General features: G+C 39.1%; 1 protein-coding gene across 1 annotated transcript in view; it reads right to left on the reverse strand.

Annotated features, from left to right (window-relative positions):
- Window positions 1-25,140, reverse strand: part of plekha7b (pleckstrin homology domain containing, family A member 7b) — a 419,580-nt gene that overhangs the window by 16,074 nt on the left and 378,366 nt on the right. Inside the window, exons 20-21 of the mRNA XM_048606908.1 lie at window positions 22,746-22,837; window positions 20,582-20,779 (exon numbers count right to left, since the gene is read on the reverse strand). Of these exons, the coding sequence (XP_048462865.1) occupies window positions 20,582-20,779; window positions 22,746-22,837 (290 nt within the window). The remainder of the gene's footprint in view (window positions 1-20,581; window positions 20,780-22,745; window positions 22,838-25,140) is intronic.

Genomic DNA, 25,140 nt, shown 5'->3' on the forward strand with positions numbered 1-25,140 from the left:
CCTTTATTACAAGAGCAATTGAAGATAAAAGTGAAGATATTATGCTTTAATTATACAGGGGATTGGTGATACTGCAATTCCAACTGAGCAGTTTTGGTTTCCTTATTTAAGAAAGGATGTAAACGCACATGAGGTAGTTCAGAAGAGGTTTACTCAGTTGGTATCTGGAATGAGTAGGTTATTTTACAAGAATGGGTTGGACAGGTTGTGCTTATTTCTACAGAGATTAGAAGAGTGGGGGGTGACTCGATTGAAGCCTATGTGATCCTGACTGGTCTTACCGAGTTGGAGTGGAAAGGATGTTTTTCTTCTGGGCAAGCCTAGAACTAGGGGTCATAGTTTTAAAATTTGCAATTGTCCTTTTAAGGCAGAGGTAAAGAGAAATACTTCACAGAAGATTCAGAGATTTTGGAAGTTGCGGCCTTAGAAGGTGGTAGGGGGACAGTCGTTAAATATTTTTAAGGTAGCGGTTGATGTATCTTGTTAGGCAATAGAACCAAAAGATATCAGGAGTTAATGGGAACGGGGAATGCAAAACACAAACAGATCATCTGTGGCCCTATCAAATAGCAGAGAATTCCTGGTGGGCTGAAAAGTCTACCTTTGCTTCTATTTCATATGTTTGTAAAATCAACGTGTTGTTCTGGAAATCAATTAATGGTAATGCTAGCTCCGTAATAGAACGTCCTAAAAAAAAATTGTTAGAAGATCTCTAAATAATGCAAATGGCAGTCTACACCTTCAAACAAGGCTGACAATCTGAGAAAAATCTGACGGTTTAGGAAATAAAAGCAAAATACTGTGCAGTGGTGAAAATCTGAAATAAGTGTTGGGAAAACTCAAGCACAATGGACAAGATGTGCAGTGAAACAGGTATCAGGTTGATGATCTTTCATCAGAATTGAACAGAAATAGAGGTGTAAGAATTTTTAAACCATTGGTATCGGAAGGAGGCAACATGACCAAAAGTCTGTGGTAGCGTGTAGTCAGGGGAGATTTAACACTAAAAAATTACATGATGCAACGTCCATAGAGTAGTAGTTGATAAACGTGAAGAAACAAGGGTTACGTCCAAGGAGTGCCAAGTTAAAAGACAGGATGCAGTTTCTCAAGCTTGCATTGAGCTTCACTGGAGCAGAGCTGCAGGCCACAGACAATAGGGTCAGCATATGGGAGAAACGTGGAGGATTCAGATGGCAAGCAAACTGTCAAGTGTATGGACTGAATGGGAGTGTTCTGCAAACTGATTACCCAGTTTGAGTTTGATCGCACCAATGCAGATGCATAATAAGCAGTGAATCCAATGTTTTAAATTGAAAGAACAACAAGTGAATCAGTGCTTCACTGGGGGAAGCAGTGTTTGGGGCCTTGGACAGTGAGGAGAGTGGGTGAAAGATCATGTGTTGCAACTCCTATGCTTGGACAGAAAAGTGTCTTAGGGATTTTTTTTTTCATTATTTAACACTCTCCTGGCTTTCACCACCTTACAAACCTCCTCCTTTGTTCTTCCTGCCCCCCTCCAACTCCACTTGTATAAAAAGTCCTTGCAGTTTTATCTTTCTTCTGTTCTGATGAAACTAAAACATTGTCCTAAACTATTAACTCTGCTCTGAGCTTCTCCAGCACTTTTTGTTCTGGTTTTAGTTTAACAAATAAAATCTGCAAATAAAATGTAACATGTATAAAGACCCGTGATTCAGCATTTGCTTCAAGGTACTGTATTAAAGTTACATTCCTGTTAGCTTTAATTTCAGGATTTTTACTGGTATTTTGTGGTCATGTTAATTTTGCTTCTCATTTATGTTGCTTTTCAGAGAAATCTACAAGAATAAAGATGGAAAATGGCTGAAATTTTATTTCTCACTTGTGTACATTCTTGAAAACAGCTTAGGAAGTAAAATTCTCAATTACATGGAAGGTGTTAATAAGAGTTAGTGAGCACAGTCTAAGAGACACGAAGTGATCAGTAAGCCAGAAATAGTCAGCACTGTGAAGTCTGGCTTTATGAAATCTTACTTCCTACATCTTCAACAGCATTTACCAGAAGAGAAAAACCCCATGCAAGGTTGTGAAGATTTTCAACATAAAATTACATGATTTAAAAAGTGCTGCATTCCCAAATGTAAAACTGTGGAGGGTAGCACACATTTTGCAAGAATGGCTGTACTAAGGTGGTGCAGGTTTGAAAACAGCCTTTTCATCTTGGCTTGTGAACATACCAGATTGAAAAGACAATGTTACTGAAGAAAACTGACAGGCAGAAACAGCATTTAAAAGCAACATCAGCAGACGCCGCAAACCACCCCACATCTTGCTTTTCAATTGGTACTTGTGCTTAACTCAGTCTGCTTTCGCCAGACAAGCATCTGTACAAACCCTGGAGGGACTGGTGGTGTGTTCAGGTCAGTGTTTGTAGCCTGTGCTATTCAGACACTGTAAAGCTCAACAGGGTAGCAGATGGGAGAAATGATATCTGACAACAGAATCAAGCCAGCATTGCATTTTATAAATCCACACTGTAGATAACAACGGCTAAAGTGATCCATAAACACTAAGTGCAATGTTAGAAAGATATTTCTCACGATTATTTTGAAGATAAGCTTTAAAACAAAGTCTCCTCTGTGCTATTCTCTGGAATTTCTTGCACAAATTTCTTTCCCTGTCTCTTGCCTTCTAGAGAATGCTCCTTAAGACAACCTCATTTAGCAAGTATGTCCTAATGTTTGAACCTGTTCTATTTCTTTCTTCAGTTTTGTATCAATTTTTTTATTTTTAGGCTCCATTGGAATGCATTTAAATGTTACTATGTTCAAGTGTATAATGCTACTACATACTTTATAAATGCAAGTTTTTGCTGATCAACAAGGTTATATTTCTGATGCAAGAGATGTAAGCTGGTCTACATCACCGGACATCCCACACCACCCTCTTGAATTCAGTCTTAATTGTGTGCAGTGAATTTGTTCAACTTTTTACAATACATTGAATAAGGAACATCTTTAACTAGATTTTCAACGAATGATTCCTTTTTCATTCCTCGTTACTATCCTTGGAACAGGATTTGTGAGCAGAAAGCTTGCTCCTGTCTGGGCTGAAGATCTCTCGTAAAGCATATGCCCACAAAAAATCTAATCTGTGCTGTAAAACCATCCAGAACAAGCTTAAGAATCTTAGTTTGCAAAAAGGTAGAACAAGTCCAAAACTGACATAAAGCTTATGTTTGGCAATTATGAGTCTATGAAATCCTCAGAAGTTTTATTCCAGTTTTCATATCCTATAAAGTTGTACATAGTCCTTAAACAAAATTGTCCTTTTTAAACGAAGTAGGTCTGTGTATCTGTTTATTCCATGCAGTGACTTTGACTAAATCGTACGTTTTGTCAGTTAAATGTCAGTTTTGTGATGTATGTGGCAGGCTTTCTCACTGATCGCTCACCTCATTTTACCAATCTTGCCTCATAAATTACTTACCTTGCCCCTCTGGCATGTCTTTCACTCAATTCCATCCTAATTGTAGTATGTGCCATTTCCAGAATAACTCGTTATTCAACGCATATCTGCCAACAGACCATAATCCCTCGAATCCATGCCATGTTGAAAAGGTTATCGTGCACCTGGGCAAGCACTGGCATTCCAAAGTTGACCTCCTCGATGAATGATAATCATTCAGAAGGTATCAGAGAAGAGGAAAATAGTGCTGTGATTCTCCGCTGCCAGTGGATGGGGTAGTGCAGCAGAGCAGTCCGTGCCACCAGCCTGCCAACTTGATGAGGGGGCGCCAGTTGGTTAGTGCAGTCCAAATGAACGGCTAACAGTGCATCAAGAAACACAATGACTTTGTCTGTTCCATCAAGGCACGTGCTATAGACTTCTCTCTACTACCTCTCAGTCACACTATCCTATTCTGCTGCTGCACTCGCCTCCCCCCAAGGCTCATGCTCCATCACCCTCATCCTTGATTTCAAGTTCTTCCCTCACTCGGTCTTGTTTGCTCCCAAACATCCATATTATCTCTGCATGGCCTCTATGCTACCTACTCACTTGCCCAGTCTATCTCATCACCTTTCCCCCACCAGCCCTAGAGTAACAGCTGTGTCACCTACTTTCATCTCACTCAGTTTTTTTCCTTTCTATCATTTCAGGAGAAGATAGCCCATTAGACTATCTGGATCAGCATAGGTGCCCAACATTGTGGTGGTGATGGCCTAAGTGATATCCTGGGGATCCAGGTTCAAATGGTAGATGGAGGGATTTGAATTCAATAAACATCAGGAATTAAGAATCTAATGATAATCATGAATCCATTGTTGATTGTCAGAAAAACCCATCTAGTTCACTAATGTCCTTTGGGGAAGGAAATCTGCTGTCTTTAGCTAGTCTGGCCTACATGTCACTCTTAAAAAGCCCTCTGAGCAATTATGAATGCTCCAGAGGTGAACCTAGAAGTTCAAGCCAAGGAAGGGCCACTTGCCTCTTGCAAGACCTCAGTATATCTGGCTGAGCAGACACAAATGTCTCTGGGTTGCCTGACCAAAGTTCCAAGGCCAATTTATTGGAGTGGAAGTAGCTTTTACGAGGGGACATAGTTTTAAAGTGAAAGGAGGTAGATATCGGGGAGACATCAGAGGTAGGTTCTTTACTCAGAGAGTGGTAGGGGCGTGGAATGCATTGCCGGAGAGGGTAGTGGAGTCGGCCTCGTTAGGGGCATTTAAGCAGCTATTAGATAAGCAGATGGATGATAGTATAAGGTAGCAGAGGAGGTTAGATAGACCTTAGGTTTCAGGTAAAAGTTCGGCACAACATCATGGGCCGAAGGGCCTGTACTGTGCTGTACTGTTCTATGTTCTAATTCATTGCCAAGCAGGCTCCCTCCACCGTACTGGCAATGCCTGGGCCAACACAAAGAAATAACTTTTGAGGGCTCTTTGGTGGCACAGATGACAGCCCACTGTACATAAAAGTATCATGTTTGGATACTTTTACTACACAAAATGTCTGTTTCAGTCTCAGTTTAGCCCTGAACGTAACTGTACCAGTACCAGTAAACTACCTAATTTCATGTCCATACAGGATATACCTTGGATCGATGTCTGTGTCAAGAGTTTGTTTTTGCATCTGGAAGTAAGATGAACATGCATATAGAGGGCTATTGGATTTGTTGGCATTTTTTACCTCCTCATGCTCAAACATCCTCATTCTTTCCTTGGTGTCTGTGTGTATAAGTATTGCTGTGAATGAAGCAGTCAGCAATATCTGGGGCAAGGAGGTGTACAACACACAAGGAGTTAATGCTTTGCCAATGATTAGAAACCCAGCAGGTCTGTCTCCTGTACAATGCATGGATCTATATGTAATGTTAATTCCCTCTAAAAGGCCTCATAGTATTGGGGACTTGCAGCCCCTCCCTCAAAGGCTGAGACACATCCACTCCAGGCATGGTCACATCCATTTTCTTTCAAATTATGTAGTTTTAATTTCCAGTCTTCCTGATAACCTGTCTTGTGAACCCCACAGGCTTCGCACCTCATGTTCCCAGTCAAACCATATATCTACCCACCTTTCCTCCCCAACCTCTGGCGTACAGGTTAACCATGTAAAGGGTGGTGCTCCTTTGTACTCCTCTTGAAGCCAGGGTGCTCCTGACCATGGATGAATTCTCCTTCTGCATTGCCGTGGTCCCACCCATGTCTTACTGCATCCCTACTTCGAAATATAATTATCCTTCCCGTTCACAATTGTCATTCACAAAGCCCCCCGACACTGCTTCCATAAAGCCTTGAGCCCCAATGCCCAAGAATAAAAGATCCACAATCTCCTTTCCATGGCAGCGACTGTCCTTTCCCCGGCAGCGACTGTCCTTTCCCCTAGTTTCCCTGTATGGACCCAACGGGCTGACCATGGCTTATCCTCTTAAGCATGCTCGTTAAAGCACCCTGGACCAGAGGTGCCCAGATCCCTAACTGATAACTGTACTTCTCCCTAACTACATTAGCCCTACCTACCAAATCGGGCACTGTGAAGCCACAGACTGATCCTGACCCTCTTCCTGAATTACAGAGACATGGACTTTGACAGGGAACACCTGAACAAATCCCTGACTGTGGCTGACTCCTAGGACTGATAGTGAAGATTGTTCTTGACTTACTGCATGGGTACCACTTAGTGACAGATGCCTCCATGAACTTAGGTGAGGACTACTCCTTTAACAGTGAACAACATGGCTGCTTGCTTGTTGCATGTGTGCGCCATGCAAGCTGCAGGCATGTGGTGCAGGTGAGTTTGACACAGCACACTGCCATACAGCAACATATATGGCCCTTTGAGGACCATTGACCAGCAAGGCAAGCTACTTGTAACTGCGCTAATAGGCAAGGCAAGACAGTGATGCCACAAGGATGCAGGTTGGTACTAGGTGGGGGAGTGCTAAGACAGCAAGGAAGCAGCCCCGAGAAATGCAGCCTGCTCCAATCCGTGAGCCGTGCGCTTGTCGCTCCACACAAAGTGCCCTTTCAAGTCTTTCAATGCTAGTTGCTGCTGCACCTTGAATTGCAGATCTCTGCTTCCTAATCCTGCAAGTGGATTGGAATAGTGCCATGAGGAACCTAAGGGGTTGACATTTATTAGATACCAGTGTCTGAGGAAGACAGATGCAGGTGGTTGACAACAGATGCTGTTTTAAGCTAAGCAACATGAAGGTCTTTCGAGCCAGTGGTGAGCGAAAATCAGCAGGTAACCACTCTGACTGCTACATCAAAAATTCTTGGTATTTACTGAACTCATGGCTAATGTAGGATAGGAAGCTGCATTGCATTCCCCTGTAAGAATCACACTTCAACATGCCATGAGCTGCTCCTAATGTCTAGATAGGCAATTTACCATTATTTCTGTCATAGATCACATTCCTCAGGCTCCTATAAGATTCCACTCACTGCATACAAATCAGATTGCATGAGACCATCCTTTTGACAGAAGATCATCTAATTCACAACAGTTAGCTGGAATATTATCAGCATTTGCAGAAGTGCAATTAATGTGGTCTTGCAATAGATTTAATAATCCTTGCCATTACATTCAGAAATAGAGTTAAATTTCTTTTCTTCTGGTTTATTTTTTGATAATATGAACAGGAGAATCAAGTGCGTCACATTCTGCAGCATCAACCAACATACTACATCTTGTTAAAATAGTGGGTTGAGTTGAAGACTAAGCATTACCTCATGTTCTGCCAACCTCTAAATGCACCATTCAACGTACACTACCTTGTATTTTAAATCTTTACCATGTTGTAGTCTCCTATTCCAAATGAGACCATCCTAATCCCCATCGGAATCTCCTCCATGCTACAAACTAGGTTATCAAATTCCAAGCTTCACATCACTCAATCACTACTTTCTGACCTTCAGTTAATTTCTGTTACTACGATGCTTTGTATTTAATATTACTTGAAGAACTTAGGTTTTTAGGATTGTGGAAAGAATTACTAGAAAGGGAGTTGCTGAGGATAAAGTGATGTCTAGCAGCTTGTGTTCCCATTGTCACATGGAGGGAGATCATAGTGTAGATTGCTGGAAGTTGCAAAGCAAATTCGTAGCATTTATCATAATACAGGGAATCATGCAATAATGCGGAGAAAAGAGCCCTGACAACAGACTGCAGCTGTGAGACAAAGTAAAACCACTGCTGAAAATGCAGGGGAAGTACATGAGGTAACAGTTAGAGGGAATTGTCATGAAGAAATTGCAGCTGCTTTTTCCTCAAATGATGCAAGCGAGCAACTATTGCCTCACTGACCGATAGTCATAGGTTTACATACAGGAAGCACTCAAAATATTTTGCTGAGGAAAGGCACGATACCTCAACCAGAGTGGCATAAAGGTTTTAAAAATGGTATTAGCAGGGAGTATATACCCATACCTTTACATTGGACGCCCCTAAAGAGTGACCTAATGCTTACAAGTTAATTGTGGGGGTTGTCCTTAGTTTACTTGTAAACAAAGATGACCTACTCCTAGACAATTATTTGTCAGGGTGAAGGTTGTAGCCTCTGTTGTACTAATGGAAGAGACAAGCAAAGTCAAGGAGATACCGCAGTTATAGGTAAAGTTTTAACAGACTTTTCCTTCATGTGTAATGATGTAAGAAAAATCCATTGTTAGATGTCAAATTGGCGCTACACACAGATACTTAGTTATCACAAACTTTTTTTGGATAATTCAAAGGAAATGTTCAGTAAGACTTCTCTGAGTGAGGTACAGCAAGCCAATCCAGAGGTAAGGTTACCCAATTGGCTCAATCTGAAACTGAAGCTAAGGGTATTCTGGAATGGTACTGTATGTACAAACAAAAAAGGAATTCTGATAAGGAAGTGGAGACCTCCTCACAAACCCGAGGACACTGAGACAATGGTGGTTTAGCCAGACAAAAGTACTGCCCAAATTTCATCGTGAAATATTAATGACAGCCTGTGAAATTCCTGAAGCAAGATATGTCAGAATCTAAACAACCTACGCATGTCCATGTCAACATTTTTGTTGGCCAGGTCTTCACAAGGACATGGTAGAGTTTGATTTTTAAAAAAAGCTATATGTGCCAAGTGGTGAAAAGGCTGCAACATGCAATAAAAACAACACTTTTACTTTTCATGACAGTTTTTGAGGAATCATTTACGAATGTTATGTGGATTCGTACAACCTTTACTAAAAACAAACATGGGAAAGCAGTATATCCTTACTATGAGGATATGGCTACTTGACTCCCATAGGCCATACCCTTAAGAACAATCAGTGCGAAGGTTACAGTAAAGAGATTAACCCAATTCTTTAATTTAGATGGACTACTGATGGCGATCCAGCTGGATGAAGTTTCCAAATTGATGGGTGAATTATGGGAGTTTTAGAAAACGTAATGGGGTGCGGACATTGCTGGCTATGCCAGCATATATTGCCCATTCCTAATGAGCATTATCCCTTGTATTATTGGAGCTGCACCCAGCCAGGTAAGTGGGAAGTATTACATTCCTGATTCGTGTCTTATAGATGGTAGACAGGCTCTGAAGAGTTGGGAGGTGAGTTGTTCACTGCAGGATTCCTAGTTTTTATATGTCTAGTCTTGTTCAGTTTCTGGTTAATGGTAACTCCTAGGATGTTGATAACACAGTTGAAGTCTTCACCATATCAACAACAGACAAAGCTTCAAAATGGCATAGTCAAATAATCAGAACAACAGTCAGGACATACTGTCATAAATATCTTCACAACTGGGATTCACAACTTGACTTTCTTTTGCTTGCTACAGGGAATTCACTGAATGCACCAACTGGTTTGAGTAATTTTGAATTAGTTTATGAATAGGAGTTAAGGCAATTTCTGAAACTAATCAAAGAAATGTTATTCAGTTTGAAGGATGAGTCACAGATGTTAAGTTATGTGTTCAGAGAGCTTCAAAGTAGCTCAAGCACCACAAACAACCTTGAAACAATGAGATGATAAGCAAGCCAAATACTGAACATTTCACCCAAGGGATATAGTGTTATTACTAAAAACAATAAATGCTGGAGATCACAGTGAGTCAGACAGCATCCATGGAGAGACAGCAAGCTAACATTTCGAGTCTAGGTGACTCTTCATCAGTAGTATAGATTTTACGAGATGAAATATTGAAAGCACAGTTCATTGGCTAGAGTAACCAAAAGAATTGAAAGTTAATTATAAATAGTTATTTGGTGGAACTCAAAAATTGCTGAAACAGGACACCTTTTGTCAAAACTTTTTATCTTGCATTCATCAGGACAATTCGCAAAAGTACCAAATTCAAGGGGAAAGACAGTATTTATTGAGAGTGTGCTGATTGGTTGGCAATGGATTCTGTTCAATAAAGGCATTGCCAAAAAGAATGCACCAACCAAAACCATTTTTACATTTTAAATCAGCCAGGTTGACAGATTGGACAGGCATTATCCTGAGAAAACAACCAGTGAATAGCTGTCACCTGTATGCACATGTTCTGTCTGTGCAAAGAAAAAGGGCCTGTGTATTAATATATGCTGCTTCATGCAAGTGGGCCATACTGGGCCGGACTGACAATCCTAAATTGATTGATGGTGTAACTTTTATGTTTACTCTGATTATCTGGCAATGTTGCCCATTGCAAAATCACATCTAATGTTGAAAACAGTGTTGTTAATCTTGAAATTATGGGCTCTTTTTTGTAGTCTGCACATTGCTCGTTTTCAACAGTAAACAAATAGTGATCAAATTAACACCCCAGATTTATGGAAAAAGAATTAGCTGTGTTACATCAACACGTTTAAGTATCATCACATTCAGGAGGAAGATCAGCAAGTACAGGGAAAACAGGTAGTAAGGAAGTTGGGCAGAAGTAGGACCATATCCCAATCAAACCAGGGAAGTTAGAGACCATACTTTCATATTTAGAGGCAGAAGAATGAAAGGATCTAACAAGGTTACTCACCAATTTTATGTGGAATCTACAAGAACAAGCTCGTGTGCAACCTTAGCAATACATGACATGAATGTAGGAGAATCCTCACCTATATAATGGTGTCCTTATTGCATAGGTGCAGAGAAACAACCCAGATGAAAGCAGAAATCTAAAACATGTTAGAAATTGAATTTAACTGAATCCAGTCAAAAACAGCTGGATTTCCCCAATTGTGTTAGTGTTCAAACCTGATGGTTCAACCAGATTCTGCATCAACTCTAGAAGTTCAATACAGCATGAAAGACAGGTTGCTAATGAATTATTTTCCAATGTTGAGTAATGCCATTTAGGATTTAAATAAAATCTGATAGAGTCACTCCAAATGGAAACCAAGATGGTGTGTGGTCAGGGCAACACAAGACATCTTCTTATAAGCTGAAGGCCGTTTTGATCAAAACATGTCAGATTAGAAATCACATGACTGATGATAATTGCTTGGCTAGTTGTAGACCCTGCTGAGGCAGTTTTGAATACTAACTGACTCAGATACACCATAAAACAGTGGCAAAAAACCCCATTCTTTTCAGGCCCATAATAAACTATGAATTCAAAATAGCTCCAAGTAACAATGCCTCTGATATGGTCGTCCAGAATTTACCGTAGCTGATGAATGAACAGATAGATTCTGTCTATACACATTTAATTTTTATGATGTTTGAAATGGGAAAGATCCAAAATTACAGGGCACTAGTGGGCTTGTGTGAACAGGGCAGTTCATTGTAGGGATTCTGTGATTCAGTGTAGATGCAGGACATTCAGCCCATCCAGTTCACACTGACCCTCCAAACAGCATCCCATCCAGACCCAATGCCCTACCATATCCCTGTAACACTGCACTTCCCATGGTTAATTCATGGGTAAGAAATACCGTATATGAACACCACTGAATCTCACCAATAAGTGTAATTTAGAATACGAAATTTAATATCAAATCAAGTGCTGAAAGCTAACATAAAGGAAGGAAAGAAGATTAGTGCTAGAGTGCAAAACAGGGAGTAGAAGCATCTAAGACAACAAGGTGCAGGGCTGGATGAACACAGCAGGCCAAGCAGCATCATTAGGAGCAGAAAGGCTGACGTTTCGGGCTAGACCCTTCATCAGAAATCATCTATCTCAGTGGACTGCCCCATTATAAAAATGTATCAACATTTACCTGCTGCTCCTGTTATGTATATTAGATGGCACTGTGATAGGAATTTTCAATGTTAAATGTGACGCAATTTTTGCTTCTAATACAGCAACAGTAATACGGTGTATTCATATTTCACACCAGAAAGTCTTGTTTGCAGTTACAGGCTCTGGCCACTAAGTGTCACCTTGCAACAGCCTAAGTTTATCTTAGTCAGCAGGCAATGCTGTGATAAATATCAAAGTTTAAATCTTTAAGAAATCATTTAAAACCCTTCTAATATTTTTTTATCTCCTTATAGTTCCCCAGACTCTTTCCTATATTATCCATTGTGATAGCCTACCTCATGCAATCCTATTTACAGAACTTGGGTGGTTGACGCCCAATTCCATAACCCTCACCAAATCAGTAACCACAGCTTTGCTGCTTTCTTTGAAATCTTCACTTCTTTCACCTCCTCTGGGGCACGACCTATTTGGCTACCTTACAGTTTGTCGTCTTACACATTGCCACAGATTGCCAGCTCGATGAGCTTTCTTCAAAAAGGCGTGGATAGAGCAGAGCTGAAAGAAACAAAAATAAAAAACGCTGGAGAATTTCAAGGGTGATTTGAATCAAAAAGTTAACTCTTTTTTTCTCCAGATGCTGCCAGACCTGCTGAGTTTCTGTTTTTTGTTTTTTGTTTGTTACTGCAGGAGATTTGTTGTGTTGATTTTGGGCAATGTTTTTACAATCTCCCTATGCAGATTGTATTGTATTTACATTATGGAGATGAAGAATCAGAAGATATTAATGGAGCAATGTAAATTTTATGCCTGAACACCATTTACACAAATAAAGCAAAAAACTGTTATTCTTTTGGATTACAACTCAATTTCACATGGTACAACCGCGATAATCTTGAAAAAGAAAATCTTCAGGTGTGTACTTTTAGCAAAATAGGCAACCTGGTTTGTTGTCTATGAGTGAAGAGATTAAGAAACAAACAAAGCTGGAAAGATCTATGATAAAACTTGATCTGGTCCTGGACTTCATTTTCCCAATCTGTATTCACCTTAATTGCCTCTCTGCCTAGAATTATTCAGCCTCAAAAGGGGCAAGACTATTTTTTTTGCCCAAGAAATACAATGAAGATTTTTGTTCACGTGGAATGAAAAGTTGCAATTATTTACATCTGTCAGAATCTGTGCAGGGATTCCTTGGCTAAGGCTAAACTGGAAGGGTTATTGAACATTGTGAATTTAACAATAAAAGGTAGGATCTCATAATGATCAAAAGCTTAGAGTATTTAAGAGTCAAATGGAGGAAAATCAGTGGGATCAGAGGCTTCTCATCATCGAAGTTAGAAAAAAAATGCATAAGGGAATGATAAAGGTCATTCTTTTCTGTAAAACTGTGACATCAAGATAATAAAGGAGAAAGGCTAGGACCTAAAAGTGACAAAAAGGAAATAATATGCTTCTTTACTAATAAGCTAATTAGAAAACTAATTGCTGGAAGTTAAATGAAGATTTATTGCCTGCAGAATGCTTAGAAAAGGGTACATCAGTAAAGGAAATTAGTATTATAACTATAGCAGTGGCACAAGTAGAGAGTGTTCCTTCAGAACACAGTAAGGAGGGGAAGATCGCTCAGGACAACTGAACAAATTCTTCTATTATTGCTGAAGAGGATCAGGTCATTGGAAGTTGAGTATCTCGTTTCAAAATCATGGAGGCAAAATATTTTTAAAGATATAGAGATATAAAGACTTTGAGAAATACAGGAGTAAGTCTGTCATGGATGCTGACTGATGATACAATGCATCTTCCAGAGGAGTTAAAAGTTTTAATGTATTAAATTGGAGGTACATACTAAGGTCACAAACCAGTCATATTATTTACACAATCACATTAAAGAGTAATTGAAGAAGTGGAGAAGTTGGACTAATGCAAGCAATCCCTTTTGAAGAACTGATTTTTCTGGAGTAACAACTTGGCTGGTTCAAAATAGTGGCAGTGACAGTGGAAGTAAAAGAAACAAGATTATTTCATGATTGTGTTGTGACTAGATGTCAAATCCATAACATTAGACAAAGATTATATAAAAAGATGATAAGAAAATTCTTTTCTCTGAAATGGTTTTCAAAAACTTAAGTAAAAAGGAAGATGATAAAGAACATTAGACTTGACATGATGAGCCCCACCTTCTTTAACAGAAATGCAACCGATAGATCTTGAGTTGAGAGTTGCATCAAACTCAAATTGAAACAGAACCAATACCTGCAGGTTATTATTAAAACAACAAAGTTTTCATCCGGAATTGAAAACCACCTCAAATGCCAAGCAATGTGAAATAGGTGTCCCTCAGTAGTAGTCCGTCAAGAGGTAGCTTCCATCTCAGTTTCTTCACAATATTCCAATGGCAGATCGCTTAGGTATTAGGAAATAAAGGCTAAAATGCTAAACCATTTTTATTTGTCACGATTACATGATAATGCAGTCACGATTTGTCAGAACAGTCACACGTCAGGTAGTTGTAAACCTGAACCTTCAATTAAACTTGCATCTTTGATTCAGAAACCAGCTTTCAAGAAAAATAAAGTTAGCAGGATTTTAACAGATCATATAGGAACCTTAGCTAAAAGCACAAGTTGGAAACTGTAACTTTTAATAATGAAGGATGTTTCAACATTTTCTGAATTAGTGCTTTTGAGAAATTTCAGTCAAAAACTACCACAAAAAAATTAGTTTTTTTTTAAAAAATGAGATATGGATTACTGCAGAAAATATCATCAGATAAAGACGCAAATTTTTCACAAATATTCAAAGAAATAATGAATAGTTTGGGAATAAAACAATTTAAAGTTGATCATCCACCATCTCAAGGATTGTTGGAAAGATGGAATAAAATTGTAAAGAGAATGATTACAGGAATGTTCCAATGATTGGAATAAAATAATTCCCTTGTTATTTGCCATTTTAGATGCCCCTACTGAGTCTACTATTTCCAACTCTTTTGAACTGACAGATAAGCGTAAGGTGAGAGGACCCCATAAATTAATAAAAATTACAAACCAAAACTCACTTCTGACCTGTGTCAAGTTTCTAAGGAAAACTAGCCAGGGCATAAGTGTGGGCCAGAAACCATTTGAAGAGTGCCCAACAATTAAAACTAGAGCTGATGAAAAGGCCAAATGCTTGGAATTTTGCCAATGGAGTTAAGGGGTTACCCATCTCTGGGGAACCATTAAAAGAGACATTCAATGGACCCCATCATAGCAATGGAACTGAGATTAAGAGGGTGGAGAGCATTAAGTTCCTAGGAGTGACGATAACTGACAACCTGTCCTGGAGTTTCCATGTAGATGTGACAGTCCAGAAGACACAACAATGATTCTTCTTCCTCAGGCAGCTCAGGAAATTCAGCATGGCCATAAGGACCCTCACCAGCTTTTACTGACGCACCATAGAAAGCATACTGTCCGGGTGTATAATGGCCTGGTATGGCAACTGCTTCACCCAGGGCTGTAAGAAACTACAGAAGGTGGTGTGCACAGCCCAGACCATCACGGAAGCCAACCTCCCATCCATGGACTCCATTTACACAGCTCGCTGCAATGTAACCTGTATGCCTCTAAGTCTTTTTATAACCTCTGATCTATACCTCCTTGCTTACTATGATCTGCCTGTACTGCTGGTAAACAAAGCTTTTCACTGTACTCTGGTACACGTGACAATAAATCAATCAATCGATTAGTACTTCGCTGTACTAGGACAGATGACCAAAAGCTTTGTAATTAAGTTCAGTTGAGCAAAGGTTCAAGGAAGAAATTCCAGAACTCAGGCTAAAGCGATACAGTGGACAGGGAGAATAGCCAGGATAGCAGTGCATTTACTTACCTTAACAAAGCAGTTAGGGAATAAAATGAAAATATCAGAATGATTCAAGACTCAATCAGAATTCGAAAACTTTCAAGTTTCACTCAAGTAATCAAAGTGGATTGCAGGTGCTTGAAAAGTTAAATGGAACATTATGTCATCTCCCAGAAAACTCGTGAAGTAACTCATGAAAGCTGTTACTGATTCATGAAACAACTTGGGTAAATAGGACAGGAGGAACGTCTTTGGCTACACATGACATTAATGTTGGGGGTGCATCACCAATAAACCAACATTTCTACAGACTGAATCCACAGGAGATAGCCCAAGTGAGCACTGAATCATGCAAAGCATTTACACTGACTATTGATGCCAGTGACATTGATGATAATGCAGTATTACAGAAAGAAAACGGGAGGGTTAAGCAGCCAGTCAATTATTTATCACCCATCCAAGATCGCCAAGGATACCAGCATTCAGCCAACTTAATTTAATCAGTGTGATATCAAGAAGTGGCTGAGCACAAAAGGAACAGAAAAGACCATTTGTCATAAAAATCCCAGGTGTGACACGATATATGGATTTTCCAGAACTGCTTGCACCCTCTGCCAAGTTGTTCCAATGCAGCTATGTGATACCTACTCACCAACAGCTTGCTTCCTAATACTCAGTTTCCGTTCTTCTGGGACTATGCAGCTCCAGGAATTGGCCCAAACATGGACAAAAGAGTTGACTTCAACAGGTGAGGTGAAAGATTGAGCCTGACATCAAGGCAGCATTAAAAAGTGAACTCGATGGAAATTAGGTTGAAACCTGTGCGCTGGCTGGAGTCATAGCTAGCAGAAAACAGCTGTGGCCAGCCTCCAGATACTGCTACAGATATTTTCTAATCAACCTGCTCAGAGATATAATAATAGACCTCTGGAGCAGGTGGGACTTGAACCTGGGCTTCCTGGCTCAGAGGCAGGCACACTACCACTGTGCCACAAGAGTCTTAAGTGTATTGTTGCAGTGTTATAGACTCAATCATCTTCAGCTGCATTAACATACCTTTTATAAGACAACCAGGAGTGGAGATGTCACTACAAATTGCAGTCTTCAGTTTCATTTACAACAGCTTAGATGATGAAGCAATCCATGCTTGCATACAGCAAGACATGACCAACATTCCTAAATAGCATGCATTAGTTATGTCACAAAACCATCAGGCAATGAGCAGATTCCGAGAGCATTCAATGAGGTTTTTAAAATCTAACCTCCCAGCAATATCCTCATTTTTACCCTCAATGAGAAACTTAACTGGACCAGCAACTTAAACACTACAGCTACAGGCGCAGATCAGAAACTGCCTCCTGAAGTTTTACATTATTTAGAAAAGCATAAGTCAGGAATATTATGGAATAACTCTTCACTTGCCTCAATGGGTGCATCTTCTTCATCTACTGAAAAGCAACCTGCTTCGTGGATAACCCATTCATCACAAATATTCACTCCACCCAGCACCAGCACATCATGGCTGCAGAGTGTGACCAAGATGCGCAGCAGCAACTCAACAAAGTTTCTTCAATAGCATCATGAAAGAAAAAACCACAGGAGCTATACAGTTTAGAAGAACAAGGGCAGAGGGCACATGGTAACCCAATTTAAAACCTTTCCACTACGTTGTAACTACTTCTACGTAATGCTTATGCTTTCCTTTTAACTCCTTTGTTTAAGACTTTTTCTTTTTAACTCTAAGATTTGTACCTAGGTACTTGTACCTAAGATGACGCCATTAAAAGGCAGCCCTTGTAAAAACTGTTGACTATACTCCTATACTTCTATATTGTAATACAAGTGGCAATAAAGGATTTGATATTCTATTCTATCTGCAACTCTCCCTTTAACACATACCATCCAGATGTGGAAATATACCAGTGTTTCTTCATTGTTATTGGGTCAAAGCCTCTACCAAACAACATCCCATCACTATCTTCCGAAGGGAAATTAGAAATAGGCAATAAATGTTTAGCATTTCGATGCCTTTTACAACACAAGACATTTTAAAAATCCTTGTTCACATTTAAAATGCTGTGCTCTGGGAAATATGAAAAGTAAAAATTAGATTCAGGCAAGCAAACAACAACTTCTAGTTAATTTGAATACACTTTGACTGCATAGTAAAATGGAAAATGAAGTGGAACTATTTCTAATTTTGGAGCCCAACTAATAATTTTGAAGATACAAACTACACTGCATGCAAGTAAAAGAAATGAGATTCTTCAGTTACAGCATGAAACATATCTTTCCTCCTGTAAAACTAGCCAATTGCATGAAAACCATACACAAAGTACTAAATTCGGAAAATAATTTGTAGTCTTTCTTCAGAGCATAGATATAGGACATACTTAAAGTACAGAAAACTGACAATTTAAAGCTATATTTAAACATATTTGTGGTGGTCACCATCAAATTGTTTTGCTAATGTTCGGCAATAGTTCAATCACTCCTTGTAACTGAATTGAAAATGCACAAGCACCAAATGTGACGTAAATTAGGAAAAGAGTGAAGAAGGCAAAGAAATTTCACCACTTTATTCCAAGGCACATAGACTTGCAATTATTCTGAGTCAGAATATGTTCAGATACCTTGTTTAGTTTTTTGATGCATGAAGCCACAAGATGATCCTTTCAGTTGTAAGAATGTTATGTTGACATGCAAGCTTTTCCATTTCAAAGGATTTGTTTGTATTCATCTGTGTGTGTTTGTGCAAGAAGGCATTGCGCAAGAGATGAACAGTTTGTACCTAGAACCAGGCCTCATTGTGATGGGATTAATCAACAGTGCATAAAAATACAACTAACAGATTAGTCATAATGATGAGGAAAATTATCACTGATTAATATCTCAATTACCAGATTTATTTGCATTTTATGTAATAAGAAACTACACTTGTTGCATGACACAATGGTTAAATAACAAATAAACGGCACCTATATTTCACAACTATGTTGTATCATTTGCTATCAGCTACCTTCAAATCCAGATTACAAATCATATTCATGTACAAATTGCATCCTACTTTACAGTGGTTGTTTTTGTTTAAAAATTGCAGACCTCTTTTAAAAAGAGAACTTGCACCAGTATACAGATGGTACCTTTCTTGTTCAAAGTAATAATCCAATAATGAGAGGCAAACTACATGTGGAATTTTACAGTATATATTTTAGATCTGGTTATCCTTGCAGTTATTCTATATGTGAAAAAAATTAGCACAAATGCTTGGAAACCAGAAAATTCATGTACAAGACCACTTGATAAAGCTGCAGGCAATGAATTTACTAAATTAAGGGCACTTCTTCAAAACACACTCCAAGTCATGACATTATTTGTTTCACAATTTGGTTCCTAGTGGATTTTTGTAGATATTAATCTTTGTTTGTCCCATTCTTGGCCTCTCCAGATGTTTGGTTCGACTGAGGATTCATTCCAGAGACAGGCAGTGATTTTATACCAAGCGTCAACACATGCTGAGCTCTATACATTAAACAGGCAGTCTTCAAAAGTTTGTAAATGGTTGCTGATAACTGAAAACTGCTACTGTGCATTGTAATCGAACATTATGAATTCAGACTTTTTCTAAGTTTAAAATAACCTGTGGTAATGGAACAATTTGTATCTAACAATTTGTCAATGTGTAATACTAATCCAGTACAATTTAGCTAAATTAAAAGCCAACTGAAACAGGGATTCACGGACACTTGACATGAACAGTGCCACTCGTTAAAGATCTCCTTTCTACTGAGGATGTTAGAAATATTCAGTAATTTGTTAACAGTGATCACTGCTGGTTAACTGTTTGGTTTAAGCATGAACTAAAGTGAATTAATTTTTGAAATATTAGACCCGAAAAGGGAATAGATACACGAAGTGAGGACCTAAGAAGGGTCGCGAGTATTGCATTACTACATAAGTACCACAACGCACTGCTACATAGAAACTCAGTGAGGCCTGGTAACACACAAAAGACAAATCATCTGGTTAGAGGTTACAGACAAGCGAGTAAAAGTCTTAATGATGAAAGCATGAGAAATGGGTGAGAAATTGCCAACAGTTGGGTAACTTGTGCATTGATTCAGATATAGAGGATTTTCAAAAGGTAGAGTGTACAATTTAATGGTAAATCTACTGCAGATCTAATTCTGAACTCTAAGTTAACTGCCAATGAGTGGTTTAATTGCACGTGGTTAGTTGCGGTGAAAGATCTCCATTCACCTACAAGATTTCTTCTCTAAGGAAGCAACATATTGATTGTACAGGCTAGAGCTTTGCTGTTTAATGCCCTTTAGCAATCATTACAGGAACTCTGAGCCTTATCAGCAGCTACAGTTGAAAATCCAAATTCAACTGTACAGAACCTTGCTATCAATTCATAAAGGTCTATTTGTTTGATACACCAGTATTGGCAACCAGAATTACTTAAATCACTATTCAAAGGAGGAAATAAAGCATTTAGTTGAAAATTTTGGACATTGATACTCCACAATAGTAAAGCACAAATATGTTTCCTAATTCAATTTAAGGAGATATCTTTCAAGTTCAAAATGACATTTGGCATTTTCAAATTCTAGAAATTGTTTTCAAAAAAAAATTCCAGTTTAATATTTTTTTTAAAATTCTGTTAAACAAACCTGCCACAGAAGATACTGAAAGGCTCAAACCGTTCCATACATGAAATTGTTAACTATCTGGGTTATAGCGGAAGCACGTTCTATGACACCCTTTTCTCCAGTGAAATAGTTTTCCAAATCCAAAACCATCTGATAGCATTCAAACACTACTCAAACAGCACAGTCCTCATACCAACTTACCTGCAGTTATACCAAATAACCTTCCCACATTTTGCAGCTGATAAAAATGAGCAGCTAGTCATTTTACTAACTACGGTGTATTTGCTAATACTTTGCATAATCCCTTCAGATCATACTGAACAGAGTATTCATCTCATCAGTCTATTTAGATGGATCCTTCTTATGGAAGGGATGCATATTCTATTCTTTGCAGCTATTGCATTCCTTATTTGCTATTGTACTTTTTGGAGAAACTAACGTACTGAGCCAACATCAACAGACAATGGTCTGGAAGAGGTCCGAGACGATGTGGAATGCCGTTCTCCAAGACTCAGCGTTCTCTTTCGCTCACGAACCAAAGCCTTCTGATGCCTCTTCATGCGCTCCAACTGTTCCTCTGCACTCATTCTGCCTCTTTGGTGTTCTCCGTAGAGACGCTCCAAGGCACTCTTTGGCCTTTCCTGTACCAACAGCAACAACATGAGGAAAGAGAGGTGAGAAGTTGCTAAATCAGCCTTTTACACAAACCAAGATTTTACAGCAATTCCACTTTGCAATAATTGTTCGAAACAACTGTGGGAACTTCCTTTAGAAAAGGAATGAAGCCATATTTCAAACTATATAGTAATCATTTTGGTGGATAATTATTCACTTATCGAATTTTTTTCTCGAATCAGGCATAATTATTGATTGGCAAGTGAAATCCTTTGCCAACTTTTAGTGACCTGATATTTCTCAGCAAGTATTCCATCCAGAGGTTACAAGGTCGGTAGTACAGCAAACTCCAAATACCATACCCAAGAATAGCAATGGGAATTGTATGTTGGGCTGTGTTTGGAGAGGGGGAGGGGTAGTAGAAGGTCAATAACAATAGTTCCAGAATAACTGGTGCTGGGAAAGGCATGAACAACTGGGCTGAGTCATACTGAATTGACATATTTGATATCACAGGCGCCTTTTCATAAGCAGATTTACTGACAATAAAATTAACGGCGCGTGCAGAAATCTTCTCACCAAACAGGCATATGAAACAGTTAAGCATCCAAGTTCCTAGCAATCACAGACTGAGAATTGCAGACTTGGAAACGTGCAAAAGTAACCACTTAAAATAAAATGAGCTAGTAATTCTTTTTCTACAACATTGTTCGTCCAAACATACAAATTAGGAGAAAAAGAGTAGGTCATTTTTTCCTCAAGACACTTTGCCATTTAACAAAATGATGGCTGATCTGACAGAAATCTTAACTCCACATTCTTACTTACCACTTAAATTGCAGTAGCTTTTTACCTATTATTTCACTTGGAAAGCTGTTGATGATTCTGAGCCTCAGAGAGTGTGTGTTAGGGAAGATTACAACAGAGAAATTTGCATTACATTGATCCAAAAACATATGTAAGTGGTTTGAATCATAACATGCTCAATTAATTAGTGCAAATGAGAAAATGAAGTCAATTCCTAGAAACCTTTAATAGAATCAGACTCAGAACCTACAAAAAAGACAAGACCAAAACTGTAATCCTTAAATTTCTTTAAATCAACTCAGCTGCATTAATCTGCCGACATTGGATTCAGTCTTGCCAGGTCCTTTCCTCAGGTAGCAAAATAGAATACATGACAGATTGTAGTGGGAACAAAAATGTAACTGTTTTTACATAACGAAGAGGCTTACAAATTGAAATACATTCCTCAATGCACAGGTACTACTTAAATCCATATCTGGTGAAAATAGGGAAAGTAGAGACAGCATCATTTTAATATGCTTTTCAAACAGTTTTCAGTGTTATCAGTGAGAATACTTAATGCTTCAGTTTCAGCACATTGATTGGGGGAAAAAGTACTCCAGTCAAAATCCGAAGAGGAGGTGAAGGCCTAGAGGTATTATCACAGGGCTGTTAATCCAGAGATTTAGCAACGTTCTGGGGGCCCACGTTTGAATCTTGCCATGACAGATTGGAATTTGAATTCAAATTCTACCACCTGGAATTATTAGTCTAATGATGACCACAAAACATTGACAACCCCATCTGGTTTACTAATGTCCTTCAGCCATCCTTAGCTGGTGTGGCCTACATGTGACTCCAGACCCATAGCAATGTGGTTGACACTTAATCTGGGAAATTAGGGATGGGTAATAAATGCTGGTCTCTTCAGTGACACAGGCATCCCACAGATGGACAAAAAAAATCTTGTGTAACGCTCTTAATTCAACATCTGAAATCACTAGCACGACCCAAGACATCTCTGTACTTAACAGCATTTTACTTTGGTGTCCGACAATGCAAAACACTTTTTCTTAAGTTTGGGAGAAGAAAAATTGCAATTACATTTCTGAACACCTCCAGCAAGTACTTCAAAGTTAACATGCCCACCATCGAAGCCAAAGCCATTGCAAGCCAAATTAGTATCAGACTGAAAGATGGTTTTACCTTAGAGCTTGTTTCATCATTTTTCCGCCTAAGCGTGACAAAAGATGCAATGGTTGATGACTGCTGTAGCCCTGAGTTAGACAACGACAATCCTGGGAATAATAAGATGGAAATTACTGTTTCTGAAAATGACTTGCTTTGTAACGTTGTGCAAGTATAAAAGACAAAATACAACAGTACAGGGAATTACCCTGCCAAAATGTTGTACCAATATTAAGAAATTTAATTTTGTGCAGAAGTAATGGTTCAGAAACCAAGGAAGCCACCATAGAATCTCGCAGATCCAGAAACACCTAGGCTCAACTGACAGACTTGAATGAGTTTGATGATCTCACCTTACTTACCAATATGCTACAATATCTCTCCAAAAACAACAACTGTCATTTTACACATACTCCCACCAGGCCAAAAGTGCACTAATGAAAATGAAGTCAGCTGTACTTGAACATGTGCAGTTAGTTCATTAACCGATGCATGTGTAATCAAAATCTGTCTCCATCTCCTGCTCAAAGTGGTGAGAGGCCAGGGTCATGGGTGGGAGTTCTGGATTCAGGCCTCCCATACCATTTTCACTGGTGCAAAAATACAGTCAAATCTCACATTTGAATAATGACCACTTGGGCAAGATAGCCAGAGGCAATTTGTGACAAAGAAACCAAACATTAATGAGTCAGACCAAAGTTCATTGGGGAAGACGTCCAGAAATTAGGTGAGCAGTTGGAGCATGAAAAATTATTTTGATAAAGTTTCTGGGTCTATTTCCACAATTCTGGGGTAAGGAGTTTCCAATTGTACCTTCAAATTACAGAATGATATATTGGAGTTTAAAATGGCCTTCACTGTTATAGATAAGAAATTCAGATATCTAAAATTGCAAGCTAGGACTATACTTTATTCTAATTCTTGCATATTGCACACATTATTCATAAGAACCCAACTTCTAAAATATTGTAAGACACAGAAGTAGGTCATTCAGCCACTGAGTCTGCTCCACCAGACAAGCAGATCATATTTGACGTAATAATCCTCAACTCTACTTTCCTGCCTTTTCCCCATCACCTCTGATTCCCTTATTGATCAAAGAATCTGACTATCTCAGTCTTGAATATACTTCATAACTCCACCTCTACAGTTCTTTTCTGATAAGTGTTTGCACAGATTTACTGTTCTCATCTCTGTCCTGACTGGGTGACCCCTTCCTCTGAGATTGTGCCCTCTGGTCCTCGGATCTCCCTCAAGGGGAAAATAACCAGTGTCTACCCTGTTAAGCTCGCCTCATAAGACCCAGGATTCCATACCCAGGAAAATCCTGGTGAAAATCTTTTCTCTACTGCTTCTAATGCCAGTATGTCTTTCTTGAGATGAAGGAACCAAAACCATTCACAGTATTCCAGCTGTGGTCTAAATAGTTACAGTTTTAGCAAGACCTCCCTACTATAATTATTCAGAGTCTTTGAAACAAAGGCCAGCATTCCATTTGCCTCCCCTATTATCAGCTGAAAATGTATGCCAACTTTTTGTTATTTATGCATGAGGACTCCCAAATCCATGTGCTGCAGCTTTCTGTAGCCTTTCCCCATTTAAATAATATTCAGTTTCTCTATTCTTCCTGCCAAACAGCAGAACCTCCCCGTTTCCCAAATTATAGTCCAGTTGCCATGGTTTTGCACACTAACTTAACTGGTCTATATCATTTGCAGAATCCTTGTGTCAGCTTCACTACTTGCCTTCCCACCGGCATTCCCCTTAGTTCTCTGACCCCACGGGTCTCTAAAGTCTGTAAATGGCAGTGACTTCCAGAACCAAATGCCAATGCAGTGATTGGTGTGCCATTGTTGATCACATTGCGTGGAACCTTGTAGGAGCTGTGCAGTTTAGAAGAAACATTGCTTCCCACTATTAATTATCACATTCGACATGACCTTTCAAATCACCATAAGCAAATATGGGGATCTGCTATTGAATCCTTCTGGAGCATTGTCCTGTGAAATTCTTCCTTAAGGTCTCTTGGCACATGCCGGGCATTGCTGTGATGGCATTCTGAGAATCTAAGTTTGCCAATGTTATTTTGTGAACCCAGAAACTACTAGGAACTATGATTGTGACATGTGCTGATTTTACCTTTCCATTTCCACCTTGTGAAAAATCCTGGGCTCTGCTTAGACCCTCACTGTAGCACAAACATAAGTGCAGACCTACACCATCACTGGTTGGCACTGCATCCCCCCACTACAACTATTTTTCATATCTTTTGACATCGTTCTTCAGCAATAGCCCAACAAGTTATCTACAATGCTAGTTGAGGAATGGAAAACAGGGAAATGACAGCTTTGAACTTCAGCCTGTTTGTAGGAAACTGCCCTCAGCTAAGCAGCAGAATACTATAACTGACCTC

This window comes from Rhincodon typus, chromosome 17 (assembly GCF_021869965.1).
Source record: "Rhincodon typus isolate 14 chromosome 17, sRhiTyp1.1, whole genome shotgun sequence".
Classification (NCBI taxonomy): Eukaryota; Metazoa; Chordata; class Chondrichthyes; order Orectolobiformes; family Rhincodontidae; genus Rhincodon; species Rhincodon typus.